This window comes from Haliaeetus albicilla, chromosome 4 (assembly GCF_947461875.1).
Source record: "Haliaeetus albicilla chromosome 4, bHalAlb1.1, whole genome shotgun sequence".
NCBI lineage: Eukaryota > Metazoa > Chordata > Aves > Accipitriformes > Accipitridae > Haliaeetus > Haliaeetus albicilla.
The window spans coordinates 49,806,967-49,830,727 of record NC_091486.1 but is presented as its reverse complement, the minus strand read 5'-3'; the positions used below and the strand labels follow the sequence as shown (position 1 = coordinate 49,830,727).

The 23,761-nt window shown below is 46.9% G+C and overlaps 1 protein-coding gene across 3 annotated transcripts; it reads left to right on the top strand.

The window, feature by feature from the left end:
• Positions 1–8,663: 8,663 nt before the first annotated feature.
• On the top strand, positions 8,664–23,544 carry H6PD (hexose-6-phosphate dehydrogenase/glucose 1-dehydrogenase). Of its 3 annotated transcripts, XM_069782582.1 has the most exons (7): positions 8,667–8,718; positions 9,307–9,449; positions 11,189–11,359; positions 13,141–13,797; positions 14,986–15,103; positions 17,331–17,600; positions 18,285–23,544. In XM_069782582.1, exons 4-7 carry the CDS (start codon positions 13,171–13,173, stop codon positions 19,640–19,642), a joined length of 2,373 nt encoding a protein of 790 aa, XP_069638683.1. In that variant the 5' UTR covers positions 8,667–8,718; positions 9,307–9,449; positions 11,189–11,359; positions 13,141–13,170; the 3' UTR covers positions 19,643–23,544. The 3 variants fall into 3 exon arrangements, with proteins under 3 accessions (XP_069638684.1, XP_069638683.1, XP_069638682.1); XM_069782583.1 differs by lacking the exon at positions 9,307–9,449 and having other exon boundaries at positions 8,664–8,718; XM_069782581.1 differs by lacking the exon at positions 8,667–8,718 and having other exon boundaries at positions 9,065–9,449.
• The last annotated feature ends 217 nt before the right edge of the window (positions 23,545–23,761 follow it).

The following is a 23,761-nucleotide window of genomic DNA, read 5'->3' as shown; positions in this document are numbered from 1 at the left end:
AGCGCGTCCTGCTGCACTCCTGCAAAGGCTCTGCAGCTTAGCACAGGGCTCGGACTGCAGCACAACTGCACCAGCCTAAAGGCATTAAAAACCCACCACCTGCTTGGAAAATCAGCGGCAGAGATAATGCAAAACCAGAGCTCCTGGCAAGTCATTTTAGTGGGTTTAATTCTGGTTTGGGGCTTTTTTTGTTGTTGTTGGTTGGGTTTGGGGTTTTTTGTTGGTTTTAAAAAAGCAGATTAAAAAAGATTTCACTGATTCAGCCTCCCTCATATTGGTCCCAAGGAGAATTAAAAAGGCAGAGAGGAAATGAACTGAACGAAGTTTGATTAGCAAGCACACACCAGAAGTTGGACTTTTGAATCATTTATCAATTACAAAAGACAACCCTGCAGGAGGAAGAACCACAGCCTCTTTAAAATGCCTCCCTTCCTAAAAGCATGCAAAGGAAAGCGCTTCCATTAAAGCAGGCTAGGAAACCCTCCCTCCCTCCGAAGTTCTCTCTTCTTACCCCAAATCCACTCTGTAGAGCTCTGTTTTCTCAGAGATGAAGCGTTGTCTAGAGCAGCAAAAGTTGCAGACTGCTTCTCCTGTGAGGGAGGCAGGACCTGGCATAAGTAGTGTCAGACGGGTCCTTGCACTGAAGTGATGCCGGGAGAGCCCAGAGCTGTTCAGACAAGCAAGGAAAAAAAAAAGGGGGGGAGGGGGAGTTAAAAACTCTTAAATCCCTGACACTGCAAGAACCCTGATCCTATAGGATTGTGTCTAAAAAGCAAGCGCTCGCTCTCTGTACAGCCGTATTTCCTGACAAGGTGGAGACGGAGCCATTTGATTGCCTGCTAGGTTTTCTCACCTGGTGATGTTGCTCTTGCAAGAGCAAAACTGGAAAGCAAATCGGACATCTGCAGAAGCCTCTCTGCTCCCACCTGAGCTAGTCTAAATTTGGGGTGCAGGCTGGCACTTACTCAGAAGTCAGCAGTGGCTTCTCAGGCAAGCAGAAGCTAGAAAAATGCAGGGAGAGTGCTCTTCAACTCTATCAGTAAGGACAGGGGTGACAAAAATAACAGGGAAAAATCTCATTCTCCATGGTATTGCCAACACCAGCGTTAACCATATCAAGAATTCAGACAGAAACTGCACATATAAATATTAAATTTGAAAAAAACCAAAAAAGGTCACACCTTCCACAAGCATTTAACAGGTCCAATTTTTTTCCTGATACACAGAACAGTGTAAAACCTGATCCAAAGACCTATCACTAACTTCAGCAAAGCTATGTTGTTTTAAACCAGCTGAGGCCTAGGAGAGCTTTTTGCCCTGTGTACATTTAATTCCTGCCTCTTATTGGTTTGACAGAACGCACAATTTATCCCTCAACTATTCCAGTGATTAAGCCATCAAAAGGCTGCAGCTAATGAAGGTGTGTAGACCCCTGTATTTCGTGGTGGATTCAGCCCCTGTTTTCACGGCAGAGAGATTTAACGAGCACAGAGACAACATGCGCTAGTCCATTTTCCTTCCGTGTCATGGAGGTGAGAATCAGCATTATGGAACAAAAGAACTAGTATCCAGAGAAGAGACTTCACTTGACATCTTTGAGTTACCAATTACTAATGATTTCTGGTTCTGTTATTCTAGTATCCAGTGCTAAGCGAGACTGAGGAAGGGGAAGCCAGTTTAAGCTCAAGGTTATTGAAGGATATTGCCAGGGGAACAACTGAACCAGGCAGCATTTAAAATACGTGGGCAAGAGCTCTACAGCAAGCTGGCTCTGGAACCAACAGTTGCAGAGTGATAGTTTTGAAACATGTTAATTTTTCATCCACATACTTCAATGCACCATAGCAAAATGCCAAGTGTACATCAGGGTCAATCTAAATTTATTATTGCCTTTTGGTACCACCCTTGAAAGCTTTTAGATCAAGTTTTCAGATATGCTGATTATCTGTATCCAAAAGAGTCCTGGCACTGACTGGAAAATGTTTTTCTTCCTTTTCACCTTCATTGCTTTTCCATTTGGAGATTAACTTTTTGACTGGACCACTTACACCTGCCTGTCAGTTCCATAACCCAAATGCCCAGGATACCTGTTCTTTGGCAGATGAGATACAGTATATGCAGATTAAGATCTGCATCCAGCATGTCAGTCATTACCACCCACTCAGCAGAGGTCTAGCCTAGGATTCAGGGGACTGGGTCAGTTCTTATTTCTTTCTACCTGTTGCATAAGATAGCATACTCAATTATTCTGGTTTTACGCCACCACAGAAGAGCACAGAGAGACAAAGCTGGGTATTCAGCTTTGTATTTATAGTTACTTGTGCCTTGCTACCGGCATTGTACTGCTGCATCTACTGCACGGCAGAGTTCGCATTAACAGGCAGGATATTCTCAGTGTAAAAAAGCCCACTACCTCTGCAGGCCTTGAGTGACACCTGAAAGTAGGCTAAAACCAGCAGCAAGAAGAGACTCCCTTGAACGTCAAAAAGTTTTACTGAAATTTTATACATCTTTACCAAGGCTTTGAAAACATTGATTTACTGAAGTGTTCCACAATACTTCAAGGTCACTCACTCTACAAACCAGAAACACATAGTTAATCTGTAGCAGGTAAGATGAGAAAAAAACGCTTTAATGAAACAAAGCTCCAATGCACAGCCTGTATGCAATATGCCAAGGAATGAATGCACCGAACACCATGTACCATCCCAAACTCTGCACCAATTTGCTGCTGCAACACAGTCCATTAATAGTAACAGGGTTATGCATTTTGGTGCATTTCACTTTGTTACAGGAGAACAAATATGTTACGATGAAGGATTTTGTTTTTCAACTTTATCAATCAGTCTAATCTTAACATGGCATTGAGATAAGGGCCAAGGGATATTCAACTGTTAGGTGTTCCAAGAAAACCTTTGACTTTCCTCAGCTGTATTCATGCAGTTCAGCAGTCCTGGGCTCCTCAGCTTTCTGACATGAAGCGCAAGACAGCTCTGCTGCAGTGTTATGCCATCACATACTGCCTAGGCCACTATTTATGTTAGAACATAAAAGCAAAAGCACTATCTACCAACCACCTTTATTACAGTTTCCAAAACTTCTTGGATGGAATCAATAACCCTACTGCAATGGTTAAACCTGTATCACTCAATAAGAATTCAATATAAAGGTGAACACTGGCATTCAGTGTTGCACTGTCCACTCAGAATGATAAAAACCTAGGACTGAAGATGTGAATGTCAAAGCAAGAGCTAAGATATTCCTAGACTACAAAGCCTCCACATAGTTGAAGGTTTCTTCTCTCGAGTGTGCTATTTATATACTATTAATTTTTGTTGTTTTGTTTTAATCTAGAACAATATGTCTAATACTAATTAGTCAGGAAACTGATTACCAGCACAACTATGTCCATATTAATTTCAGAAGTTCAGCACGTCAATCTTAATCAATCAATATTTACCTAAGATACAGTGACTACTAAACTCCAGTCAAGTATATTTTGGGGAACTTAAGGTAGCTCAATGATTACAGCACTTCCTACATGCCTGTCTTCTGTCCACCTTTTACATCACAAGCCAAGAAAAGTAATTTCTTACCCAGCCCCAAAAAGTTTGGAGAAGGCCAGCATTGTTCAGTGGACAAAGTACTGCCACAGAATAGCTAAGCCTTCAAAGGCTTGCAGTTTTAATTCCTGAGCACTCCAGAAGCTGTCAGAGCCAGCCAGCAACACAAGTTACCTGCCTTTTGCCTCTTTCTGAAGTAAATTAACCTATCATGATAACAGACTCAAAACTACTGAAGCTCTGAATCAATTTGGATGTTCTTGTTAGAGAATGAACAAGGAAAGATGATTACTGTTAACACCACGGGCAGAGAGGAGGCATCACTTCATCTGTGAACTATCTTTGCTTATTTTGAGCAGACAGATTTTAGTCCATCTCCACATATCTACAACAACGGGGATCAGTAGTTGCTTTATGATTATTATTTTTTTTCCCTTCAGATAGGATAGGTACAACTTACTCTTTTAGCTAATGCACTAAGAGGTCCTCAGGAGCCACAAGTAATGTCTTCAGCTACTGAAAGATAAGCAAAGCTGCCTAGCTTCCTTTGCCCTCATGCACAAGACAAAGGTAACATTTCTCTACATTACAATGAAGAAACAGCATGTTTAGCCTATAACTTCCATTTCCATCCTCACTTAGCCCCAGACTGAAAAGGTGACTGAAGGCAGTTTGTCCCAGTGCAGGAATTCCTGGGGAAGATGCCAGCACTTTAATCTGCTGATCAAGCTGATGAGAGCATCACTCTGTTAGAACAAAAGGCAGAAATTAGGCACAGCTTACTTGATTGATCAGTTCTGTTTTGATTCAGGTAGAGTACTTGGTGAAGATTAACCCTCCTCCTCCCCAGCCCCCAACTCCTTTCCCCTTGTCACTACTTTTATGGCATATTCGTGGTTCAGCTGCATCCTGGTTGCTGAGCGATGGCAGACTGCATCATTACTGCAGCAATGCTGCTGAAGGACTCATCTAGTCTTGGTGACAGAACTTTACACTGAGGCATTAAGTCATGTTTTAGTCCCATGACTGGTTGGGGATAGCAGCAGAGAGGTAATTGAATTAGCTAATCACGCCATTCACTCAAGCTTCACAGCAAGTCAGCTGTGTTAACATACATTCCTGCCCCACTCAAGTTGCACACCTGTGAGGCATTCACTGGACATGATATCTACAGCTTAAAAGCTACAGTTTAAAAAGGAAAGTCGACAAACAATAGAAGCAGCAGCTCTTAAGAGGCAGTACTACTCTAATACTCTCTCACCTTGGAGCGTCTCAGCTTTACTTTGATACTAAGCTCTTTAGGAGCCAAGTTGTCCAGACAACACCAGAGCACTCAGGTCTTAGGAACGTCACCTGCCATCGCTACAACGGGGGTCCTGCGTAGATCAGCTTTCCAACCTCTAAACACAGTTTGTCTGGATGCACAGAGGTAGCATTGTTTAATACTACACAGGCAAAAGTAAATCTAAACTTCTTAACCTGGATTGGAAATTTCCCTCTATCAGGCCCATTCAAGGCTCTAAGTGAACACGCTTAACCACAAACCAACTTCAAGCACAACTGCAGCTCCAGAACTCCTTAAGCAGCTAAGTCATGGACTTGCCTCAATAGCCATAACAAAGCCTCTCTTTCTTACTCTCTCCCACACCAGTTTAAGAACTACTGTTATGATTTTTACAGTCTGGTTTTCCAGAAGCCACAAGACAGTAATTTTATTTTCTACTAAGAACCCCAGCTGCTGTACAGCTGTTCTTTATTGCTTCACAGCAGAAGTTAACAGCTTGACTCAAAGTCACATGAGCTTGATAGTCTAGAACTTCAGAGCCTTCCTGGAAGCTTATCCCCCCAGCACAGCGACTGACCAAGCTCCACCAGGCTCTGCAGCAGCACGACCAAGCAGGGCTCCCAGCTCGTGAAACAACACACGAGAACCGAGGAATGATAAAGCATCCACAGAAATTACTCAGTCATTTACAGGCACATCTATAGATCATTGGCAGTAGATGCCTTTGCAGAGGCTAATAAATCTGGCGGTTATCAGGCAAGTTTCCTCTAAGATTACTTCATCAAAAGCTTGCTATGCTGAAGCACACCTTACCTCTTCAAAGCAGCACAAACCCCATCCTGGCTCATTTTCACCTCTCCACACTTAGAGACTAGTCTGTGACTGCAACACCAAAGGGCAGACTCCCACTACAGCAAGCTCACTTTTTTTTGTATTGTTTCTCCCACTCCTAACTAAAGAGCCACTTGCTGTGGAAGAGCTTTCAATTGCTATGCCAAAACAGCCTCTACTCGAGGTTTACAGGTTAGAGTTTCTCAACTGATAAGCTGCTCTCTTCAGCTTAATACATCCTCCTCTGAAACATCCTCTTTAAACACCAACCAGAAGAGCTCTTTTTCCTACAGAGCTTTTATTTGCTTGTAGAACACCTGCCTCCTTAATGCCCCTTCCTTTGCTAACTACCTTTTATTCCTTTATTGGCATCACATGTCTCATCTGTCACACTGGACCTATTTCCCTTAAAGGAGCATGCAACCGAGTAAGTCTGAAAAGGCATTGACAAAAGCATACTTTTTTCTGACAAAAGCACATTCTGATCCAAACCATCATCCCGATAAAATCTTACTTGCCCCAAATTATGAGATGTTAGAGCTCCTTAATGAAACAGCTGAGATATTTTTAACATGGTCAAAAAACCTATTTTATCTTCTGACCTTCAGCTCAGAAATAGCTGCACCATTTTTTTCAGACACTTCCAAAAATTGACTGCACAGAGTGAACCCCCCCCCTACGATTTCAGCCTCAATATTTAAAGTTTGGCATCATATAACTAGCTGAAAACATGGTCTCTCAACAGAAGATGTTAAACAACTGCCGCTACTCCCAACTTCCAGCTCTATCTGGAATAATAACAGGCTCAAGTGACCAGGGTCTCAGCTGTTCATCTCATTCAATGTGCCAGAAATATGCAGCAGGGAGATTTGCACTTTAATGATTTCTGCTAAAGTAGATGGCAAAGCCCCTTTTTCTTCCAGAACAGAAAACAGACTGTGAAAGGGGACTCCCATGTACGTCTTCTCACAGTCTGCTATACCCAAACAGACCCAGATTAGCTTCTGAGAGCTAAGCAAGCTTTGTCATCAGGTCGTTGACGGGTTAAATACATAGCTATGGCATACAGCACTGATTCCCCTAAGCTTCTTGCTAAATGTACTGTGTAGTAATATCACACAGAGTAATAAGGGGAGATCTCTGGAGCTGGATTATTTGGCCAGCTGGCTCTTCGGATGAGTTATTTACCCCCTCACCAAGTTTAATTTGTTAAATTTCATCACTTGAGTTACGCTTGTGATCTACCCTCTGCTGCGTTTCAGAAATAGGGCCACTGTTAGAGGCATTCGGACTTTACCCAATCCAAAGCTGCATTAGTAACATGGTCGGAATCACAAAACAATGTGTAATGTGAAGCAGGGCAGACTGCAGTCTCCCTCATCCCTTGTTTGGACCCGTATCTTGCAGACAAACCGAGGTGCTAACGCTCTGTGTCACTCTGGCACCTTTGCAATACCATGAAGGGTCTTTTTGAGATCAGGCACACATGGTGATAGAAGAACCTCCAGAACTGAATGGCGAAGAATGTTATGGCATCAATAAATTATACTGTAAATATAATTCAAAGTCATACCACAAATACAATGCAAGGCTTGTCTTATATATAATGTCATTGCTAGATTACCAGCCTGAGCAGCAAGGTACCCCAATTTTGTTTCTCAGTTCTGCCAATGTGACTCAGTTTCCCCATCTGTAAAGTAGTTGTGGTAAAGCGTATCTACTTGTGTAAAATAATTTGAGACCTTTGAGTGAAATAAGACAATAGGAATGGTGTTTAGTCTTGCCATATAATGTAATGCCATTTATTACTGGATAGAGTTATAGCTATTTAACTGTGTAAGTTTGCTTTACAACTCTCTGCTATTGCCATACAAATCATGGTTTGCAAAAACACAGCATTTTCTGAGGTCTAGGCTGGTATCTGTGTAGTCTGGCCGGCCAGGACGCTTAACAAAGGAGTCTTGAATATTCATATTCATTTTACATGTTGCTTCATGGGGAGCTGGTGGAATCTGTAACTAGAGCCCTGACATAGCAGTGAGTCCAATGCTAGCAAAGACCCTGAGTCTGATTACAGCCTGCTTACATCTTAGAGCCAGCAACTGTAAAGATTTCTATATATTAATGTACTTAGTGGAGCCAACTACGGAAATGATACCTATGACATTTTTCACCCCAGTGAATTTGAAGACAACATTGAAAGTTTTACATTGTACCAGGACATTTTATAAGAGCGCTCTGCTGTGTGCATTCTTGGGTGGTGGTGGTGGTGGTGGGCATTTGTAGAGTTTTGCTTCTCTTCTGTCTGCCTCTCATCACTCCAGCAGCCTTCCCAAAACCTGACGTGTCTACAAGCACTGTCAAGCTGAACTGAAATGCGCTCCAGGAGGTTCACTAGGTGCTTCCTTTGTTTAGAAAACCTAAGACTGGAGTTGTGGATGCACATGTGTAGTTAGAAGGTAGTATGCTAGAGTCGCAATAATTTCAGGACACAAAGCAATGCGATGTCCATAGACAAATAACAGCTACACACACACACACACACACACATATATATAAATTAGACCTGCCAATGCAACTGGGAAAAATGGAGACCTTTTCTTTCAGTTACTGAAACTCCTGGCCTCAGTAAAGGTTTTGGTCTAATGGCGCATTACGAACCTCTTCAGCCCAATCGCGCTCCCAGAACCACCATGTGCCCATCCAGGTGGACACGCCTGATGCAACCCCCAGGTGTTGGAAGGGTGCAAGCCTCAGGGCCCAGGGCCCAGTCACAGCGGCGGTGCTCGGCTGGGGCTGGCCGAGGGTGGCTGTCTCCCACTCGAGGGAGACCCCGCGCCCCCTGAACCCCCTTACCCTGAGACTTCTTTCCCCCCCCCCCTCCCGACCGTCGCTGCCCGGCGAGAGCCGTCGCCAACCTCAGACTCTCTCGGCGGTGGGAGGAGCGCCCCGGCGGGCGGGGCGCTGTGTCGGGCCCGCCCGCAGCCGCCGCCGCCGCCGCCGCCGCCGCCCCACTCGCGGGCCCGGGGTGGGAGGGAGGTGAGTGGGGGGGGGGGCCGTGGCGGGGACGGGTCGCGGAAGATGGAGGCGGCTTCCCCCTGCCGCGGCTGCGTGTGGCAGCCCGGAAAAGGCGTCCTTTTCCCGTGGGGGCGCGTTGCCGTGCCTCGCAGCTGCACGAACGGCGTGGGCGGCCGTGCCGTGGACGCCGCGAGGTTCCGCAGGGCCGGCCCCGCTTCCTCTTGTGCAAGGCACGGTGTGCTGCCGGCCGGCTCTGAGGGAAAACGCTTTCCCAACATCCCCCGCCCCCCCCCCCGCCCCGCTCTTTTCCCCCCACCCGTGTTTTTTTTAGCACGGTCTGTGCTGGTGTCCCTTACCTCGGTCCGTGGTGAGGGACGTCCACCGAGTCCTTTCTGCATTCCCGGAGCTCGGGAAACCGGGAGGAGATCACCAGCGGACAAGGTGGAGGATGAGATTGGGGTCTCTCGTGGCGCGGGGTGGCTGTCACAGGCAGGGACACGCACCTCGGGGGTTTCATCGCCTGCTTTCCGTGTCTCTGCGGCTGAGGTGGTGCCCACGCACCATCGTAGTCATTTTTCTCGCCGTAACCCTGTCCTCCTGCTTCTCCAGGGCTTCCGGAACGGAGCTGCTGTCACCGTGCTGGGGCCAGAGCTTGCTCGATTTTAGGAGTGGGACTGTCTGTCAGTGCTGCGTTGGGTGGTGAACAGGAAAGGCCAAACACTAATTCATGCATCGCTCAGCTTGCTTTTAATGTGAGTCTCCACATTAAGCTTCTGACCTTTGCAGGAGCTGGTGGCGGGGTCATTCCAGCTCTAATGTTTGCATATGCAGAAGACCAATATGTTTTTCCTGATTCTCAAACGATCTCCATAACTCTTTCCTTCAAGTGCTACATATGCACAGCCTTGTAGGAGCCCCAGGCCACGCTGCATTTGGCCAGGCGTCTGTGAATTATTTTTCGGTGGGATGCAGCAGTAACAAAAAAGATCTTTTTCATTTTTTCCATACAGGAGGGGAACTTACAAGACATGAAACGAGCTCCTGTCAAACTGGAACTCCAGTGACTGTGCAAGGGAATGCACAGTCTTACCATTACTGCTGGGTTAAGCCCTTAGGGTGTTTTATATGGATCGGGCACAGGAGTCTTTTTCTGAAGCCTGACTGAGTAACTTTGTTCTGTCTGGCTAGGGAATTTTTAGAGTTTTATTTTTTAATGTGAACAGTGGTGATTATCTGATATGAAAGCAGTAAACAAACATCGCTGGGTTTACTGTGCTTATTCTGGGCACAGTGTAGCACAATATTTTGCAATTGGGAGTGCTGTGAAACTGGTTTTCAGTTGGTTGGGAAATACATGTGACTGCGTAGCTGAATCTGCCAGGAAACTGCCTGGCTAATTCTCTTATTTCCTTGGGTACGTGGAAAAGAATGACCCGCCCAAACCCTTCCCATTCCGTAGTAGGTACCTGCTCTTCAGCTACGGTCTCTGTACACCATCGCAGTAACTGCAGCCTGCTAAGGTGCAGCGGGCAGTATGTCAAACTTCTCTAGGTTCCTGGATTAAAGGTTGCTCAAGCAAATGTAAATATTACTTTATTGCACTGAAAAACTTTGTCATCTGCATTATAGCCCCATAGTGGGGGAAGGAAAACCAAACCTCTGCTTAAAATGGTAATTATTTGTACTGCACGCAAAATCTTAGGAGCTACACTTCTGCCCCTCTGCAATTGCCAGCTCTATTTGCTGGATTCCTTAAGTGGGTACGTGGAGCTTAAACAGCACAGCAAGAAGGGAGGGAAGGGAAGCAGTCACAACAGAAGGCTAGGGAGGCATGATACGAGTTAGATTTACGGACTACAATATACCTTGTTGAAGGTCTCCAGAGAAGAGCAAGGGATACTGGACCGTCTTTTGAGGGAGCGATGTGCCCTGTGGGGAGCAGTGAGGCCGTCCCTTTGCGCAATGGCAGAGCAGAGTGGGCTGCAGTTGTGGTTGGCTAACTGATGCTCAGCTCCGGTGTGATTTCCATGCAGGAAAGAGGGAAGGAAAAGCCAAGGAGTCTCCATGCAAACCAACCTTTGAGAGGGAAGCCCAGGTGCCTAGAAGGCACAGCAGCATCGCACAAGTGTCGTCCTGCTGTCCTTGGGGTGCTCGCTAAAACTGCCCCCTTCTCACTGCATCAGGGTTGTAGTCTTGGGAAGTCCTTTCTTCTGAGGGTTGGAGTGGGGGACTGCTCCCGGGGAGGCTCACTAGGGTCAGTCTTCAGCATGGATCTGAGCTCACATGCAAAGCAGAGGAATTAGTCAGGAAGACACTCCAGGAGCAGGAGTTGCCACATACGCCTGCATTTTGCCTGCTCACAAACGGCAGCCAAAAGGTTTAGCACAGCCAGTGTCTATGGGCTGAGAGCTGGGATGTGCTGGGACGTTGCTGGCACAGGCATGTTCATTTTTTTCTCTGCTGTAATTGGGTCTTTCCTCCCATTTACCAGAAAGGGAACGACCTGCCTTATCTTACTTGCTTACCTGACCATTGATCAGAGAGTCTGCCGTACACTCAGTCACAGGAAAAGAGAGATCTGCGCTGTGGAGGGGCTGTGAAGAAGACAAGTTTCCAGCTACTTTTGCCACTGCGTTCTCTGTAAAGCTCCTGTATTACTCGGGTGAGTCTGCTGGGGAGAGAAATCCAAGATTTATAAAGACGGGTTTGAGCTGCAGATAGGGAGAGATACTCAGAAATTGCTTGTTTTAATTTACTTATCCTTCAGCTGACTTTGATCCTGTGTTGATTTAGTGATGGAATAGTGACTTTTCTGGGAGCTTTCCAGGGGGAGAACCAGTGAAAAGCTAGGACAACATCAGTGTTTCATCCCTTGCCATTCAAGGGGAGCAAGGACCAGGCCTTCTGCTCCAGGCTAGGAGAAACAATCCTGAGTAAGTCTGGGCAGGTAAAAGGTAACAGCTTTTGGTCCTGGGCATATGTACAGTTGTAGCTGGAGCAGTGGAGCCAGTGTTATGTTTTCTAGCTGACTCTGAGTGTATGAATCTGATGAGACGCTTTTCTGTCTTGTCTCTGCCTGCAGAAGGTTAAGATGATCGTGTTCTTTCTCATACCAACGATCCACTTACCTCAGTTGTGTGGTCAGGAAACTGCCATTTTAAAATGGTGTAATCATGCCAGTGCAAAGCCTAGTGAGAGTGCAACTGTACCAGTATAAAAAAGCCATGTACTTTTTCCTCTTACTGTCAAAAAATGGCTGGTTTTCCTACACATGTAAAATGAAAAGGTATAAATCTATTGACCAGAACCAAAAATTTTTAAAGAAGTTAATTATCTTTTGTGATTTGACGGCTATGCTCCAACTAAACACAACTTCAGAAAATGAAATTCAGAGAATGAGATAGCCAGTGTAAGAGCTTCTGAAATAATACTTGATGTAATGAGAAAAGCACAATGGTTTATTCACTTGCTCTGGATTATGTCTCTTGAGATGTAAAGTCATTGCCATGTTTCTAGGTATAAGAACTAACTGTGTCATTTCTCTTAAAAACACTTTATTTTGGATTAGAGAAACAAGAATAAACAAGAATGAGCAAAGGGGCTTTTTGGTCAGGGAGACCAGCTGTTACTGGCTGCAGTGGTTTGAACAGGTACTGAGTGGAGAAGGCCAGAACGGGTGCTGACACGCACTCTTCAGTGATGGAAAGTTGCAGTAGGCAGAACACAAACCCCGCATTGTCTCTTGGCTGCATACACAACCATTGAGGCAGCATCTAGACTGGCTCATGTCTAGACTCAATTTTAAGGACTAAACTTCTTATTCCCCTGTGTTGTTTTATCAGACCATTTGTCTCCCAGTAGCTCATTAAAACCTAATTCAGCTCTGTTCATGAGAGTGGTGGTGCACATGAGTCATTAAAGTGCAGTGTATTAAAGAAGAGCCTGTGTACTGGAACTGCCAGTGGTTGTGCTTGTCTCTGAGCTGCTGTGACAATATTGACATGAAGCAATGCCAAGACAACATAATACCGTTTGAGCAAAGTCCCAAACAGGAGGTTGTTGAAAGCGGTACTTAATTTGCAGGCACATGTGTTTGTTTGTAGCCAGCTCTGAAATTTGTATTAAAATGGATTTCAGTTTCACAGTCTAAAGGCATTGACACCCCCTCATTAACTCAGCTGTGGGAACAATGCTTATGCTAGCGAAAGACCTTAGGGACACGCTGTCTTCCACTTCTTGGTTTGCATAAGGAGGCTGCAGTCTTTTCAAGAGCCCCAGTTACTACCATGATTCAAATCATGGAGTCAAGGAGACACTGTTGGGTGGAGGATGCAGGCAGAAGTCCCTGGCTTTTCAGCCATGGGAAAGCAGGTACCTTGCATTGTGTTTTGCAGTGTTATAATGTGGACTGACAGATTTTCCTTTTTTAATCCTGTCCTCTAGTGTTCCTGGGTCTACCTTTTCTCTCCCAGGATGCTGAGAAGAGTCCTGTGTACAGTGTTGTTCATGGGAGCCTTGCCATCACTGGCTGAAGCGTCCCAGGGCCACATTTCAGTGGTCTTGCTGGGAGCCACAGGTGATTTGGCCAAGAAGTATTTGTGGCAGGGTCTATTCCAACTCTACATGGACCAAGTGAGCAGTGGCCACAGCTTCACTTTCCATGGGGCTGCACTGACAGCTCTGGAGCCAGGGCAGAGGCTGATGTTTGATGTGCTGAAGAAGCTGGCCTGTCCCCCAGACGAATCTCCCAACAGGTGTGCTGTGCTCAAGGACCAATTCCTGAAGCTGAGCCAATACCACCAGCTGAAGACTGCCGAAAACTACACTGTGCTGAACAGAGAGATTGAAACCCTGCTTCGCCAGGAGGGGCTGAAGGAGGCTGGAAGGATCTTCTACTTCTCAGTACCACCATTTGCCTACACAGAGATTGCCCGCCACATCAACAGCAGCTGCAGACCACCTCCAGGAGCCTGGTTGCGTGTGGTGCTGGAGAAACCTTTTGGCCATGACCTGGAGTCGGCCCAGCAGCTGGCTGCAGACCTGACAAGCTTCTTCAGAGAAGAGGAGATGTACCGGGTGGACCACTACCTTGGCAAACAGGTGAGCAGCTTGCAATGTGCAGCCCCCTGCCAGGTTGAGGGACTTAGTGCCTGGGAGAGTGTTGGATGTCAGCTCTGCATCTAATGAGAGTGTTGTTCCCTTCTCGAATTCAGGCAGAGCCACTGAGTGTGCTCCCAAGCCTCCATTTGCTTATGGAGTCCTGTACTGTTATTCTTGTCCTGGACTGTGCTGCTGTCCCTCCTCTTACAGAGCAGAGGAAATATGCAGACCAAAGCAGGGCTTTCTCCCATTAGAGTGATGAGGGTCCCCTTTCCAGAGGAAAGCCAGGGTGTAGGGGTGAACTGTGCGTGTGCATGAAGGAGAGATGCAGAATTCATCTGGTCTTCTCACCAAGGTCAGGGCTTTGATTTCGCTGAATAAGCAACGCCCTTTCCATCTCACGGTTCATCCATCTCATTACACACAGGCCTCTCTGCTTAGCCATGGCTTCTAGAAGCAGTTTTTAATTTGATATGATATGGAGCTGATGGGATGTTAGTTTTGCGGGATGCTTAGGAGAAGGTTTCTTCCTGCCCTGTGCTCCATTCAGGGCACGGAGGACTGGCTGCTGCAGGGACAGCTCAGGATATGGAGCTGCATTGTCCCAGAGGGAATGCGTTCAAGGGCACGCCATCCTTGTTTTAGAGGAATGCGATGCCACATTTTGAAAGCGGCCTGTTCCAGCCATGGCACTGTGGCCAGATTTTACTCAGAAGGTTGCATGTCCAGCTGCAAGAGAGGGGATTTCTTCTCTTTTTTTTTTCCCGAAAAGAGCAGATGGCTTTGGTGGTGTAAGCATCTGATCTGATGTATTTCAGCACTTTGGAACTGTACGTTAGTCCCAGGATGGTCTGACTCAGCCCTTTGTCCTTTGATGGATATAAACTGAGTGCCTTGCAGTTTGTAGTTCAGTCTTTTTCACATGCAACTTCAAAATGTCTCAGAAAGACCTTTAATGTCTGCTCTGTACAGTCATTGGAGACCCCATTGTGCATCACTGCAGGCTCTCTTGCTGATTTTCTCTGACCCACTCTGCTCTCTGCTGTGTGGCATGTCTGCTGACGCTCCAGAGCTGGCCACATCCCAGTGCTGGATGGGGCAGTGAGGCAGAGATACCGTGGAAATCTGGTGAGTTTTTATTGGGTCTTTGGTGAGTTTTTGTTGGGTCTTTGATTTCTCCCTTCACAGGCTGTAGCCCATATCCTGCCTTTTCGAGATCAGAACCGACAGTTTCTGGATCCAATTTGGAACAGACATCATGTGGAAAGAGTGGAGATTGTCTTGAAAGAGACGGTGGATGCTAAAGGTTGGTGAGGCGAGTGTGCAGAGCTAGCGTGAATAAGTGAGAAGGAGAACTGGCAGGTTCACTAATTATGTGAAAGTGGCCCTTGAGGTAGTGCTGGTGCAGAAACAAAAAAGAGCAGATTAATGATATGTTGCTCCTTGGAAATAGAGAGGGACTGTCTTACATTTCCTGTGCTAGGGACTGACTCACTTCCAGGTAGTGTTGCTGCTTCCAAGAAAAGATTCCCATTGCAGTTCAGCTGGGAGCAGGGGCAGAATGCCCCACCTTTTTCTGCTGCAGAGCTTTGGGGGTGTTGCACCTAGCTTTCTATCGCAGATCTTGGTAAAAGGCACTGGATTTGGAACTGATGCAATCTAAGGCCACTTCAGTTCAGTGCTGCAATAATCTGGTTGTTGTGAAACAACCCTTTTGTATTCCTGTCCTGTTAGCTGCCAAGCTCACGCTGAGTATACATTTGCGCTATTCTTTGGAAGATGCTCTTGCATCTTTTGCCTGGATATTACTCATATCGGCTAGCCGGTGTCAGTCCAGGTACCTAGGTGAGTCTGTGTTTGCCTGTTTCTTTCCCTTCCTCTCTGTAGTAAGAAGGAGCATTGCAGAGGGAAAATCCAAGCCCAGACTTGCTAGCATGGGTCTCCTGCTGAAGGACACGGCTGCAATCTCTCCCTGCAATGCTGCAGCATCCGCTCTGCAGTGCTCAGCATAAAGCACTCTGGGCTGGACTGCCACCCGCAGCACTTCTTGGGATGTCAGGCGCCCTCAGTTCTGCAACATCAGGATTGCTTCTCCACTCGCTTTACCTCCTCTTCTATCTTCCTCCTCCCTCCCTCCCTCCCTCGCTTCCTTCCTCAGCCACCACAAACTCAATTAATGCAGTTTTATCAAACCTGGAGTAATCTTTGGTTTGGCAGCCCAGACCTCACCTGGGCCTGTTTGTGGCAGAGGGATGCATTGCAGAGAGATTTAGGGAGAACCGTGTTGTCTGTGCGTTGCCCCAGCTACACCCTGTGCCCTCCCCACTCTGAACTACTTTGTAATTTTTCATTTGATGTCTTTTTTCCCCTGTGCGGCTTCAGCTGGCAGCCTGGCTCCCAGCAAGTCTGCAGCATTGATTACATTAATGAATGTGCCTTTGGATTAGAGCAAGGGAGATAAATGTATCAATCAATAGGGGAAGCCTATGGCCATGATACAGTCTGCAGTGTGGCAGACAGAAAAGGCATCTGTTTGAGTCACTTTCTTTATAAGTGCATTGTCCTTCTCCCCGTTTTCCCACCTGCATGAGAAGTCAGGCAGGGAAAGAGAAGCAGAGCTTTGTGCATGAAATTTTGTCTCTCAAAGGCATGGCTCAGCCAGAGCCTTCTGAGGACATGAAAACCAGTGGAAAAGAGGCAGTGAAAAGCAGTGTTCATTGCCGGGGCCCGGCTTCAGCTGTTCTGTGGACCTGGTGTGTAGCTATTGAGCTGCTGGGGTCCCTGCTCTGACCCCGTTTTCCAGGTAGTCTGTCAAAGCTTTTGCGTAGAACTGCATGTTGTGTGGAGTCCCAGGGCTCAGGTGCTGTGACCTGTGGGGCAGGAGTGTCGGGGCGAAGGTTATACGGGGGCCCTGCATCGTGGTGTATGTGGGAGTTTTGAGCTGAACATTGCTGCCAGTCACTCACCACAGCTTCTGAAAGCACAAGCAGTCCAAGAAAGCAAAGCTGCCTTCTGCTCTGTGCGCTCAGGACTATTGGGCAAAAGCGTTACTCCTGCTGGGTTTAGGCTCTGTAAGCACCCAATAGGACAATTATGTCTGGCTCTGTGGAGGACAAGCAGTCCCGCAGGAACCTTTTATCTTTATTTTAGTAGCAGAGATGTTTGGGAAGCCCCTCTGCAGGGAGATGAAAGGCTTAGAATCGCAGAATCGTAGAATGGTTTGGTTGAAAGGGACCTTTGAAGATCATCTAGTCCGACCGCGCTGCCACGGGCAGGGACATCTTTCACTAGGTCAGGTTGCTCAAAGCCCTGTCCGACCAGAGCTTGAACACGTTCAGTGGTGGGACATCCACAACTTCTCTGAGCTTGATAGCTTCAAGTTAATTGTTGGTCCAGGAGAAGAGGAGCTTGGTGCAAACCTATTAGGGCTTGTGCTCTTTGTTCTCCTTGCCACACACGTTATACATGCGGAGGGCAAGGCTACAAGAAAACCACATCAGTTTGCCAGCATCTTACCTCCTCTTTGTCCTCAGGCCGCACCAGCTTCTACGAGCAGTATGGAGTCATCCGGGATGTGCTGCAGAACCACCTCACGGAGGCCCTGATGTTCCTGACCATGGAGCTTCCAGCCAACGTGAGCAGGGCTGAAGAGGTGTTGCAGTGCAAGCTGCAGGCCTTCCAGTCCTTGCGGGGTCTGGACAAAAACAGTGCCGTGTTGGGTCAGTATCAGGCATACGCCAGCCAGGTACAGGAGGAGCTACAGAAGGCGCAGGACTACATCAGCACGACGCCAACCTTTGCAGGTGAGAGTTTGGTCTGGGCCCCACAGAAGGGAGTAGTCTAGAGCTGAGGAGAGCAGGAGATGGGAGTCCTTGCATGCTGATACCAGCTCCGTGACTCTGGACCTCACTGCTGACACGGGGATTTCACCAGGCATCCACCAGCATGGTAACTGGGAGCTGTAACAAGATAATACTGTTGTCATGTTAGTTAACTAACGACCCAGTGAATGGGAAGCATTGCATAAGAGCTAAGTCCCATTATTCTTGATAAGATCTCTGCGTTATTTTTAGAAGTGGCCTGCAAACTCCTTTGCCTTTCCATAACATCGAGTTGCTCTCTGCATCTGAGGGGTAAAGCGTTGGCAGTTCTCTGTGATTAGTAGACCGCAAGGCCATCTGTGGCCATGCTGTGTCTTCTGACCATTAAATATTTTGTCTGAATGATATTCGTGCTCAGAAACTGGTCTCCTGCGAGATGAAAGGAGGCTAATCAAGTAGGATAGCTGGGAGGAAGCACAGCAGGGTAGCTGGAGAGCAGTTATTCCAGTGATGTCATGGAAGGGCTGAATGTGGAGGAAGAGACACAGTTAGAGGCCAAGATTTCTGGGCGCTAAGGAAGGAGAATGATGTGTACGTGGCAGAGATCCTCTCAAATCTGCTTGCTATTCGCTTTTAATTTGGTAGCTGACATCACTGTCATTTCAGGTGTGCTGATTCACAGCGACAGCCTGCGTTGGGAAGGGGTCCCTTTTCTCCTCACTTCTGGGAAAGCTCTGGATGAGCGGGTAGGTTATGTCCGTGTTCTCTTCAAGAACCGGGCCTACTGCACTCAGAGTGAGACTCTGAGGGATGCTGAGCACAGCCAGTGTAAAGCCAAGCAGATCATCTTCTACATTGGGCATGGCGCACTCAGCACCCCTGCAGTGCTTGTGAGCAGGAACCTTTTCAGGCCTGTCATGCCAGAAGGCAGTTGGAGAGAAGCGGTGGGTCAGTCGGACCTGCACATTTTTGGACAACCATTGTCTGACTACTACGTGTACAGCCCTGTGAAAGAGAGAGATGCGTATTCTGTCCTCATCTCCAACATCTACCATGGCAGGAAGGACTTCTTCATTACCACCGAGAACCTGCTGGCCTCCTGGGCATTCTGGACACCGCTGCTGGATAGCATTTCCCACCAGCCCCTCCGCCTCTACCCTGGGGGTGTGGAGAACCAGCACCTCTTAGACTTTGAAATGGAGAGTGGGGAAGTGGCGTTCACGCTGGCAGAGGCAGTGGAACTGCTGAACCCCAACAGGCTGATGCCAAATGATTACAGGACAATCCAGTCCAAATTTCGGCAAAGTCCCCTGGTCTCAGCGTGGTCTGAGGACCTGATTTCCCAGCTGGCTTCTGACATTGAGAAGACAGCGAGCAGGACTGTGGCACGCTCCGGGCAGTTCCATCTGGCGCTCTCGGGTGGCTCAAGCCCGGTGGTCCTATTCCAGCGGCTGGCAAGACACCATTATGCCTTTCCGTGGAAGCACACCCACATCTGGCTGGTAGATGAACGCTGCGTCCCTCTCACCGACACCGAGTCCAACTTCTTCAGCTTGCACAACCACCTCCTCCAGAGTGTCAGGGTGCCCTACTTCAATGTCCACCCCATGCCTGTGCACCTGAACCAGCGGCTCTGTGTGGAAGAGGACAGAGGCACGGAGCTGTACGCCAAGGAGATCGTGGCCCTGGTGGCCAATGCCAGCTTTGACCTGGTGCTGCTGGGGGTGGGCACTGATGGGCACACTGCCTCGCTCTTCCCCAAGTCTGAAAATGGCTTGGAAGGGGCTCAGACTGTGGTGCTGACTGAAAGTCCCGTCAAACCTCACCAAAGGATGAGCCTTAGCCTACCCCTCATCAACAAGGCCAGGCAGGTGTTTGTCCTGGTTTTGGGGAAGGGCAAGCACGACATCACCATCCTGCTCAGCAGAGTGGGCCATGAGCCAAGGAAATGGCCTATCTCAGGTGTCAGCCCCAGCTCTGGCCAGCTGGTGTGGTATGTGGATTACGAAGCCCTGCTTGGGTGATGCCTTCACAGTGTCCCTCCTCCCTTGTCTGCGTGGCCCTTACAGCCTGGATTTTCCTACACAATGTCCATGTTTTTCTGTTGCCAGCAGCAGCTTCATCTCTGACAGACTCCTCTAACCTTCTGGGAAATCCGTGGCCTGCAGTGCCTCTGACATTTGAGCCCGGAAAGCAGCTCGGCTCAGTGTTCAGAGCTAAGTAGGAGCCAAGAGCCCGCTGCAGCATTTCTGGCTCTGCTAGGGATTCTGACTGTGACTTTGGACAAATTACCTCACCTTGAAGTGCCTCAGTTTTCCCTGTCAGGCCTTTGTGGTTATTAGCATTTAACTACCTCACAGGCACTACGGGGGTCTTGTTAAATTAAGTACCTGCCAATTTTTTTTCCTTTTTTTTTTTTTTTTTTTATAAATCTCAGGCTAAAAGACAGTAATAACATGTTCATCCTCTGCCCTGCTCAGTCTGGCTGGGACAGAGTCGTCGTCTCGGTCAAGTGATGGTTCTGTGTACATGGGTGTGTAATCTTGTATGTGCAGCCCATCTTGGGGTCAGCCAGCCACTGACTATGGCTGTGCTCTCCTGGAAGCACAGACACCCATTAGCTTTTGTGGCATGTGGCCCCTAAATTCTGACACTGATTTGTGAGCTGCAGTCCTGAGTCTTTGCAAATTGCCCAGCAGCAGAGGCTGAGTTTATAAGCAGTAATTTGCTGCTTTCATTAAGTGGATAGCTGATGCCGTGGGGGGTGGAGAAGGAAGACACATTGCTTTTTAGGCTGTGGGAATAATGGGGACAGGGTGAGGAATGTGGCAGTTCACAGAGTTGTTATTTGCCTGCAGTGCTATAATTATTGAGGGAAAAGCTTGGTGTTTAGAGGTGGTGTTTGGGTTTAGCTAGCAAAGAAATGTTTTCTTTAACTGTCTTTCTGTATCTTATTCTCTGAAATGAACTTTTCTCTGTCCTCAGAATTGAAGCTTGCAGTGTCATTCAGTGGCTTATAAAATTTCTACGGGAGGCGGCTTTATAAACTGTCAACGTATCCATCATTAGAGCACGCATTAAGGTAGTTACAGTGTTTGCGGATGGTGGTGGGGTGTTTGAACTCAAGGACGCTGACTTCTAAGGGGAGGTAATTTTTTCTGTGCATATCTCTTGGGCGCACAAAAATAGCAAATTGCATCTCTGTGTTGACAGGACAACGTTAAGTGGTTATAGAAATGTATAGTGCCGTTGCTTACAGGAAGGGTTGGAGACATCTAGTCCTACCTAGAGACCCCGCTCTCCCCTTCCTAATTTTCACCTTCCCAGGATGCTGCCACGCACAGTGGGTATCTCTCTGCTTTCATGATATCCCCGAATGCTCCGTCATCTTCTCTAATGGGTAATTTGCCACAGCACACCAGAGTGCAGCTTTTGGTAAGGGAATCATGATGGCACGAGATGGGAGAATCTGAGCTGATGGTCCATGTGGAGGCTAGAGACAAACCCACTCACCCGGGGTGGCACCAGGATGGGACAGACCCACTGCAGGAAGGTGGAACACGGCCGAGGTACTGGCTGCCAGCAGGGAGGATTCTGCATAGGAGCGGAGGCCACTTTCAAGGGGATTTCTCTCTTCTTCCTGTGAATGCTGGCCCTGTTTCTGCAGAGAAGTAGCTGTGTGGGGGTGACCTGGTGGAGATGGTGGGGTCTGAGGTGACCCAGGGACCGAGGGCTCAGCAGGGGCCCCGATGCTGACAGGAGATGGCGCCCGGACCCCGAGAAGCAGCAGTAAGTTGTGTGCTGTTCTTTCAGCAGGGCTGGTCTGAGGCTGTGCCAGGCTTGGCCACCCTTCCCACCCCTGGAGCCTCACAAGGGAAAAATAAGATCCTCAGGAGTTGGACCTGGGAGTCTGGTGACCCCTTAGGGACCCGAAAGTCTGCAGTATAGGGAAGAAAAGGGACTTTGCTTTAGAAAGCTGGGCGATAGGCATTGGCTTCAAATCCTTCCATGCACAGGGATCTGCTGAATCCTAGCGATGAAGATGCAAATCCAGGTACAAATAGGTGCTACAGTCCGATAGCACATGAAGCAAGGTGGGCAGGTCTGTACAGCCTGTGCTCCCAGGTTCCTGAGTTCTCGCCATTCAGCATAATGCTTATATTAATGCAGAAATCAGAACTGTTGTCCTCTGCTAATGGCACGGATAAAAGTGCACTGAGCAAGCTCTAGAGAGCCTGTTACTCGTCAGCAGTCCCTAGGCAAACAGAGCCAGAGAGAACATAACCTGGCAGAAGCTATGTGCAGCAGGAAAAGGCCAAATTCTCAGGGACTGGCTGTGATTTCTGGCCGACACCCTCCCCCACCTTGCAGATGGTCCAGAAAAGCTGCATTTTACATCCTGTATTTGACTCAGCTGAGCTGAGTTGCACTGATGCGCATCACTTTGCTTTTGCATGGGAAAGGAGGAGAGTTGTGGTGGTGTAGCTTTCTCAAAAGCTCAAATGCAGAAGACACACAGGTGTCTTAACTGGTCCGGTTTGACAACCAGGATGGCTGGTTATCCATCTTTTGTGGGTGTTTGTGAGTAAGTTTGCTCCTGCCTGTTTCATGGTTACAGGCAGGCTTAACTACCGGCACAAACAGCCAAGGGTGAAAATAAATCACAGGGGAAAAGAGTAGCATAGAAAAGTGGAAGGTGAGCACTGCAGGTTCCTTGCTTGTCAAGTGGATATGCTGACAGTGGAGTCTGGAATAAAAACATACCCCTAGGAGTTAACTGGAATAACTCTTCTGGAATAACTCTTTTCGTAGATGAGTGCTAGCAAACACTGGCTCCAAAATATACCACAGTGGCTGAAACAGCTGTGCAGAGGAAGATGTTTTAGGTCTGGTATGTCCATAAATTCAAACATCATTTTTCGTTTTTCAACAAAAATAGCCATGTTCACTTCATTCCAGTTCTTTTGTGTTTGGTGTGAGGGAACAAGTTTTAATGGAAAATTGACCTATGTGAGAATAGATATGTTGTTATGAATGACACAATTTATTGCTACTTTACAGATTACTGTGGTATTGGTGTTTTCTAGTTTCTGCACACTTTCTTGTTAATATTTGGCTGGTACCTTTTGAAATAAACGCCAATTTTAGAGAGGTTTATTTGCACTTTTAAATAAGCATGTGTTTTTTTCCCAGAGAGCCGCTGTTCTTTTGCAGCTGAAAATAGGGCTCATACGTGAAGTTTCTAATGGGTCACCCCAAAATTCATCCTAGATTTTATTAAAATCCAGTAAAAGCTTACACATGTTTTCCTTGGTGAACATAGGCATCTGGGTTGTTTGGGTTTTTGGGGGTTTTTTTAGAACTGGTTTTTTTTTTTTTACACAGTTCCTACTAAACTCTGCAATACTTAGCATTTGCCAAATGAAAACCAAATATTTTTAAATGTATAAAATTTGTGACTGGCAGGAGAGAGACTGCGGATGGGAAGAAGGGTTAAACGAGCAACAAATCTGATGAGGAAGAATGGTAGAAATCCACTGGGCTATAGGCCAAGGAAGCAGTGCTATTTTTATTTTGTGAAAGCTATTAATAGGAGGTGTGCATCTTCTTGAGAGCTTGTATTAACCTTTCTTTGCAAAAGCAAGTCCATGGAGTAACTTCCTATAGTCTATTTCTCCCGGTAGTGAGTATGGATACCAATTTCATTACTTTTGTAAATGGCAAGTGCATTCCTAGAATTCAATGGTATGATTATTTATATGTTTTACAGAAAACTAACACTGGAAGTAATTCATTTTTCACTTCAGCTTTTATAAATCAAGTTGTAAAAACTTATTTTCCCACGAGTAAAGTTTTGTGATTCATTTCATGTTGTGTAACGAATAGAGAATTATATTTATAAAAAAATAAATAGTTTTAAACAAAAGCGTCTTTATATTTCTTTCAAAGATTGGTGGTCATTCTGTTTTTTTCCTGTCCTCTTGAGGAGTGAAGTTTTAAAGTTCTAGTTGTACAAAGAGGAGAATGTTGAATTTTCTGTAGTGTGAAACCAGCAGTCTTAAATGTTCACTCTGACTCTCTTTTTTTTGTGTATCATCCAAACAAGGCCAGGACTTTTCAAAACAGAGGAACAGCCAAAGCCC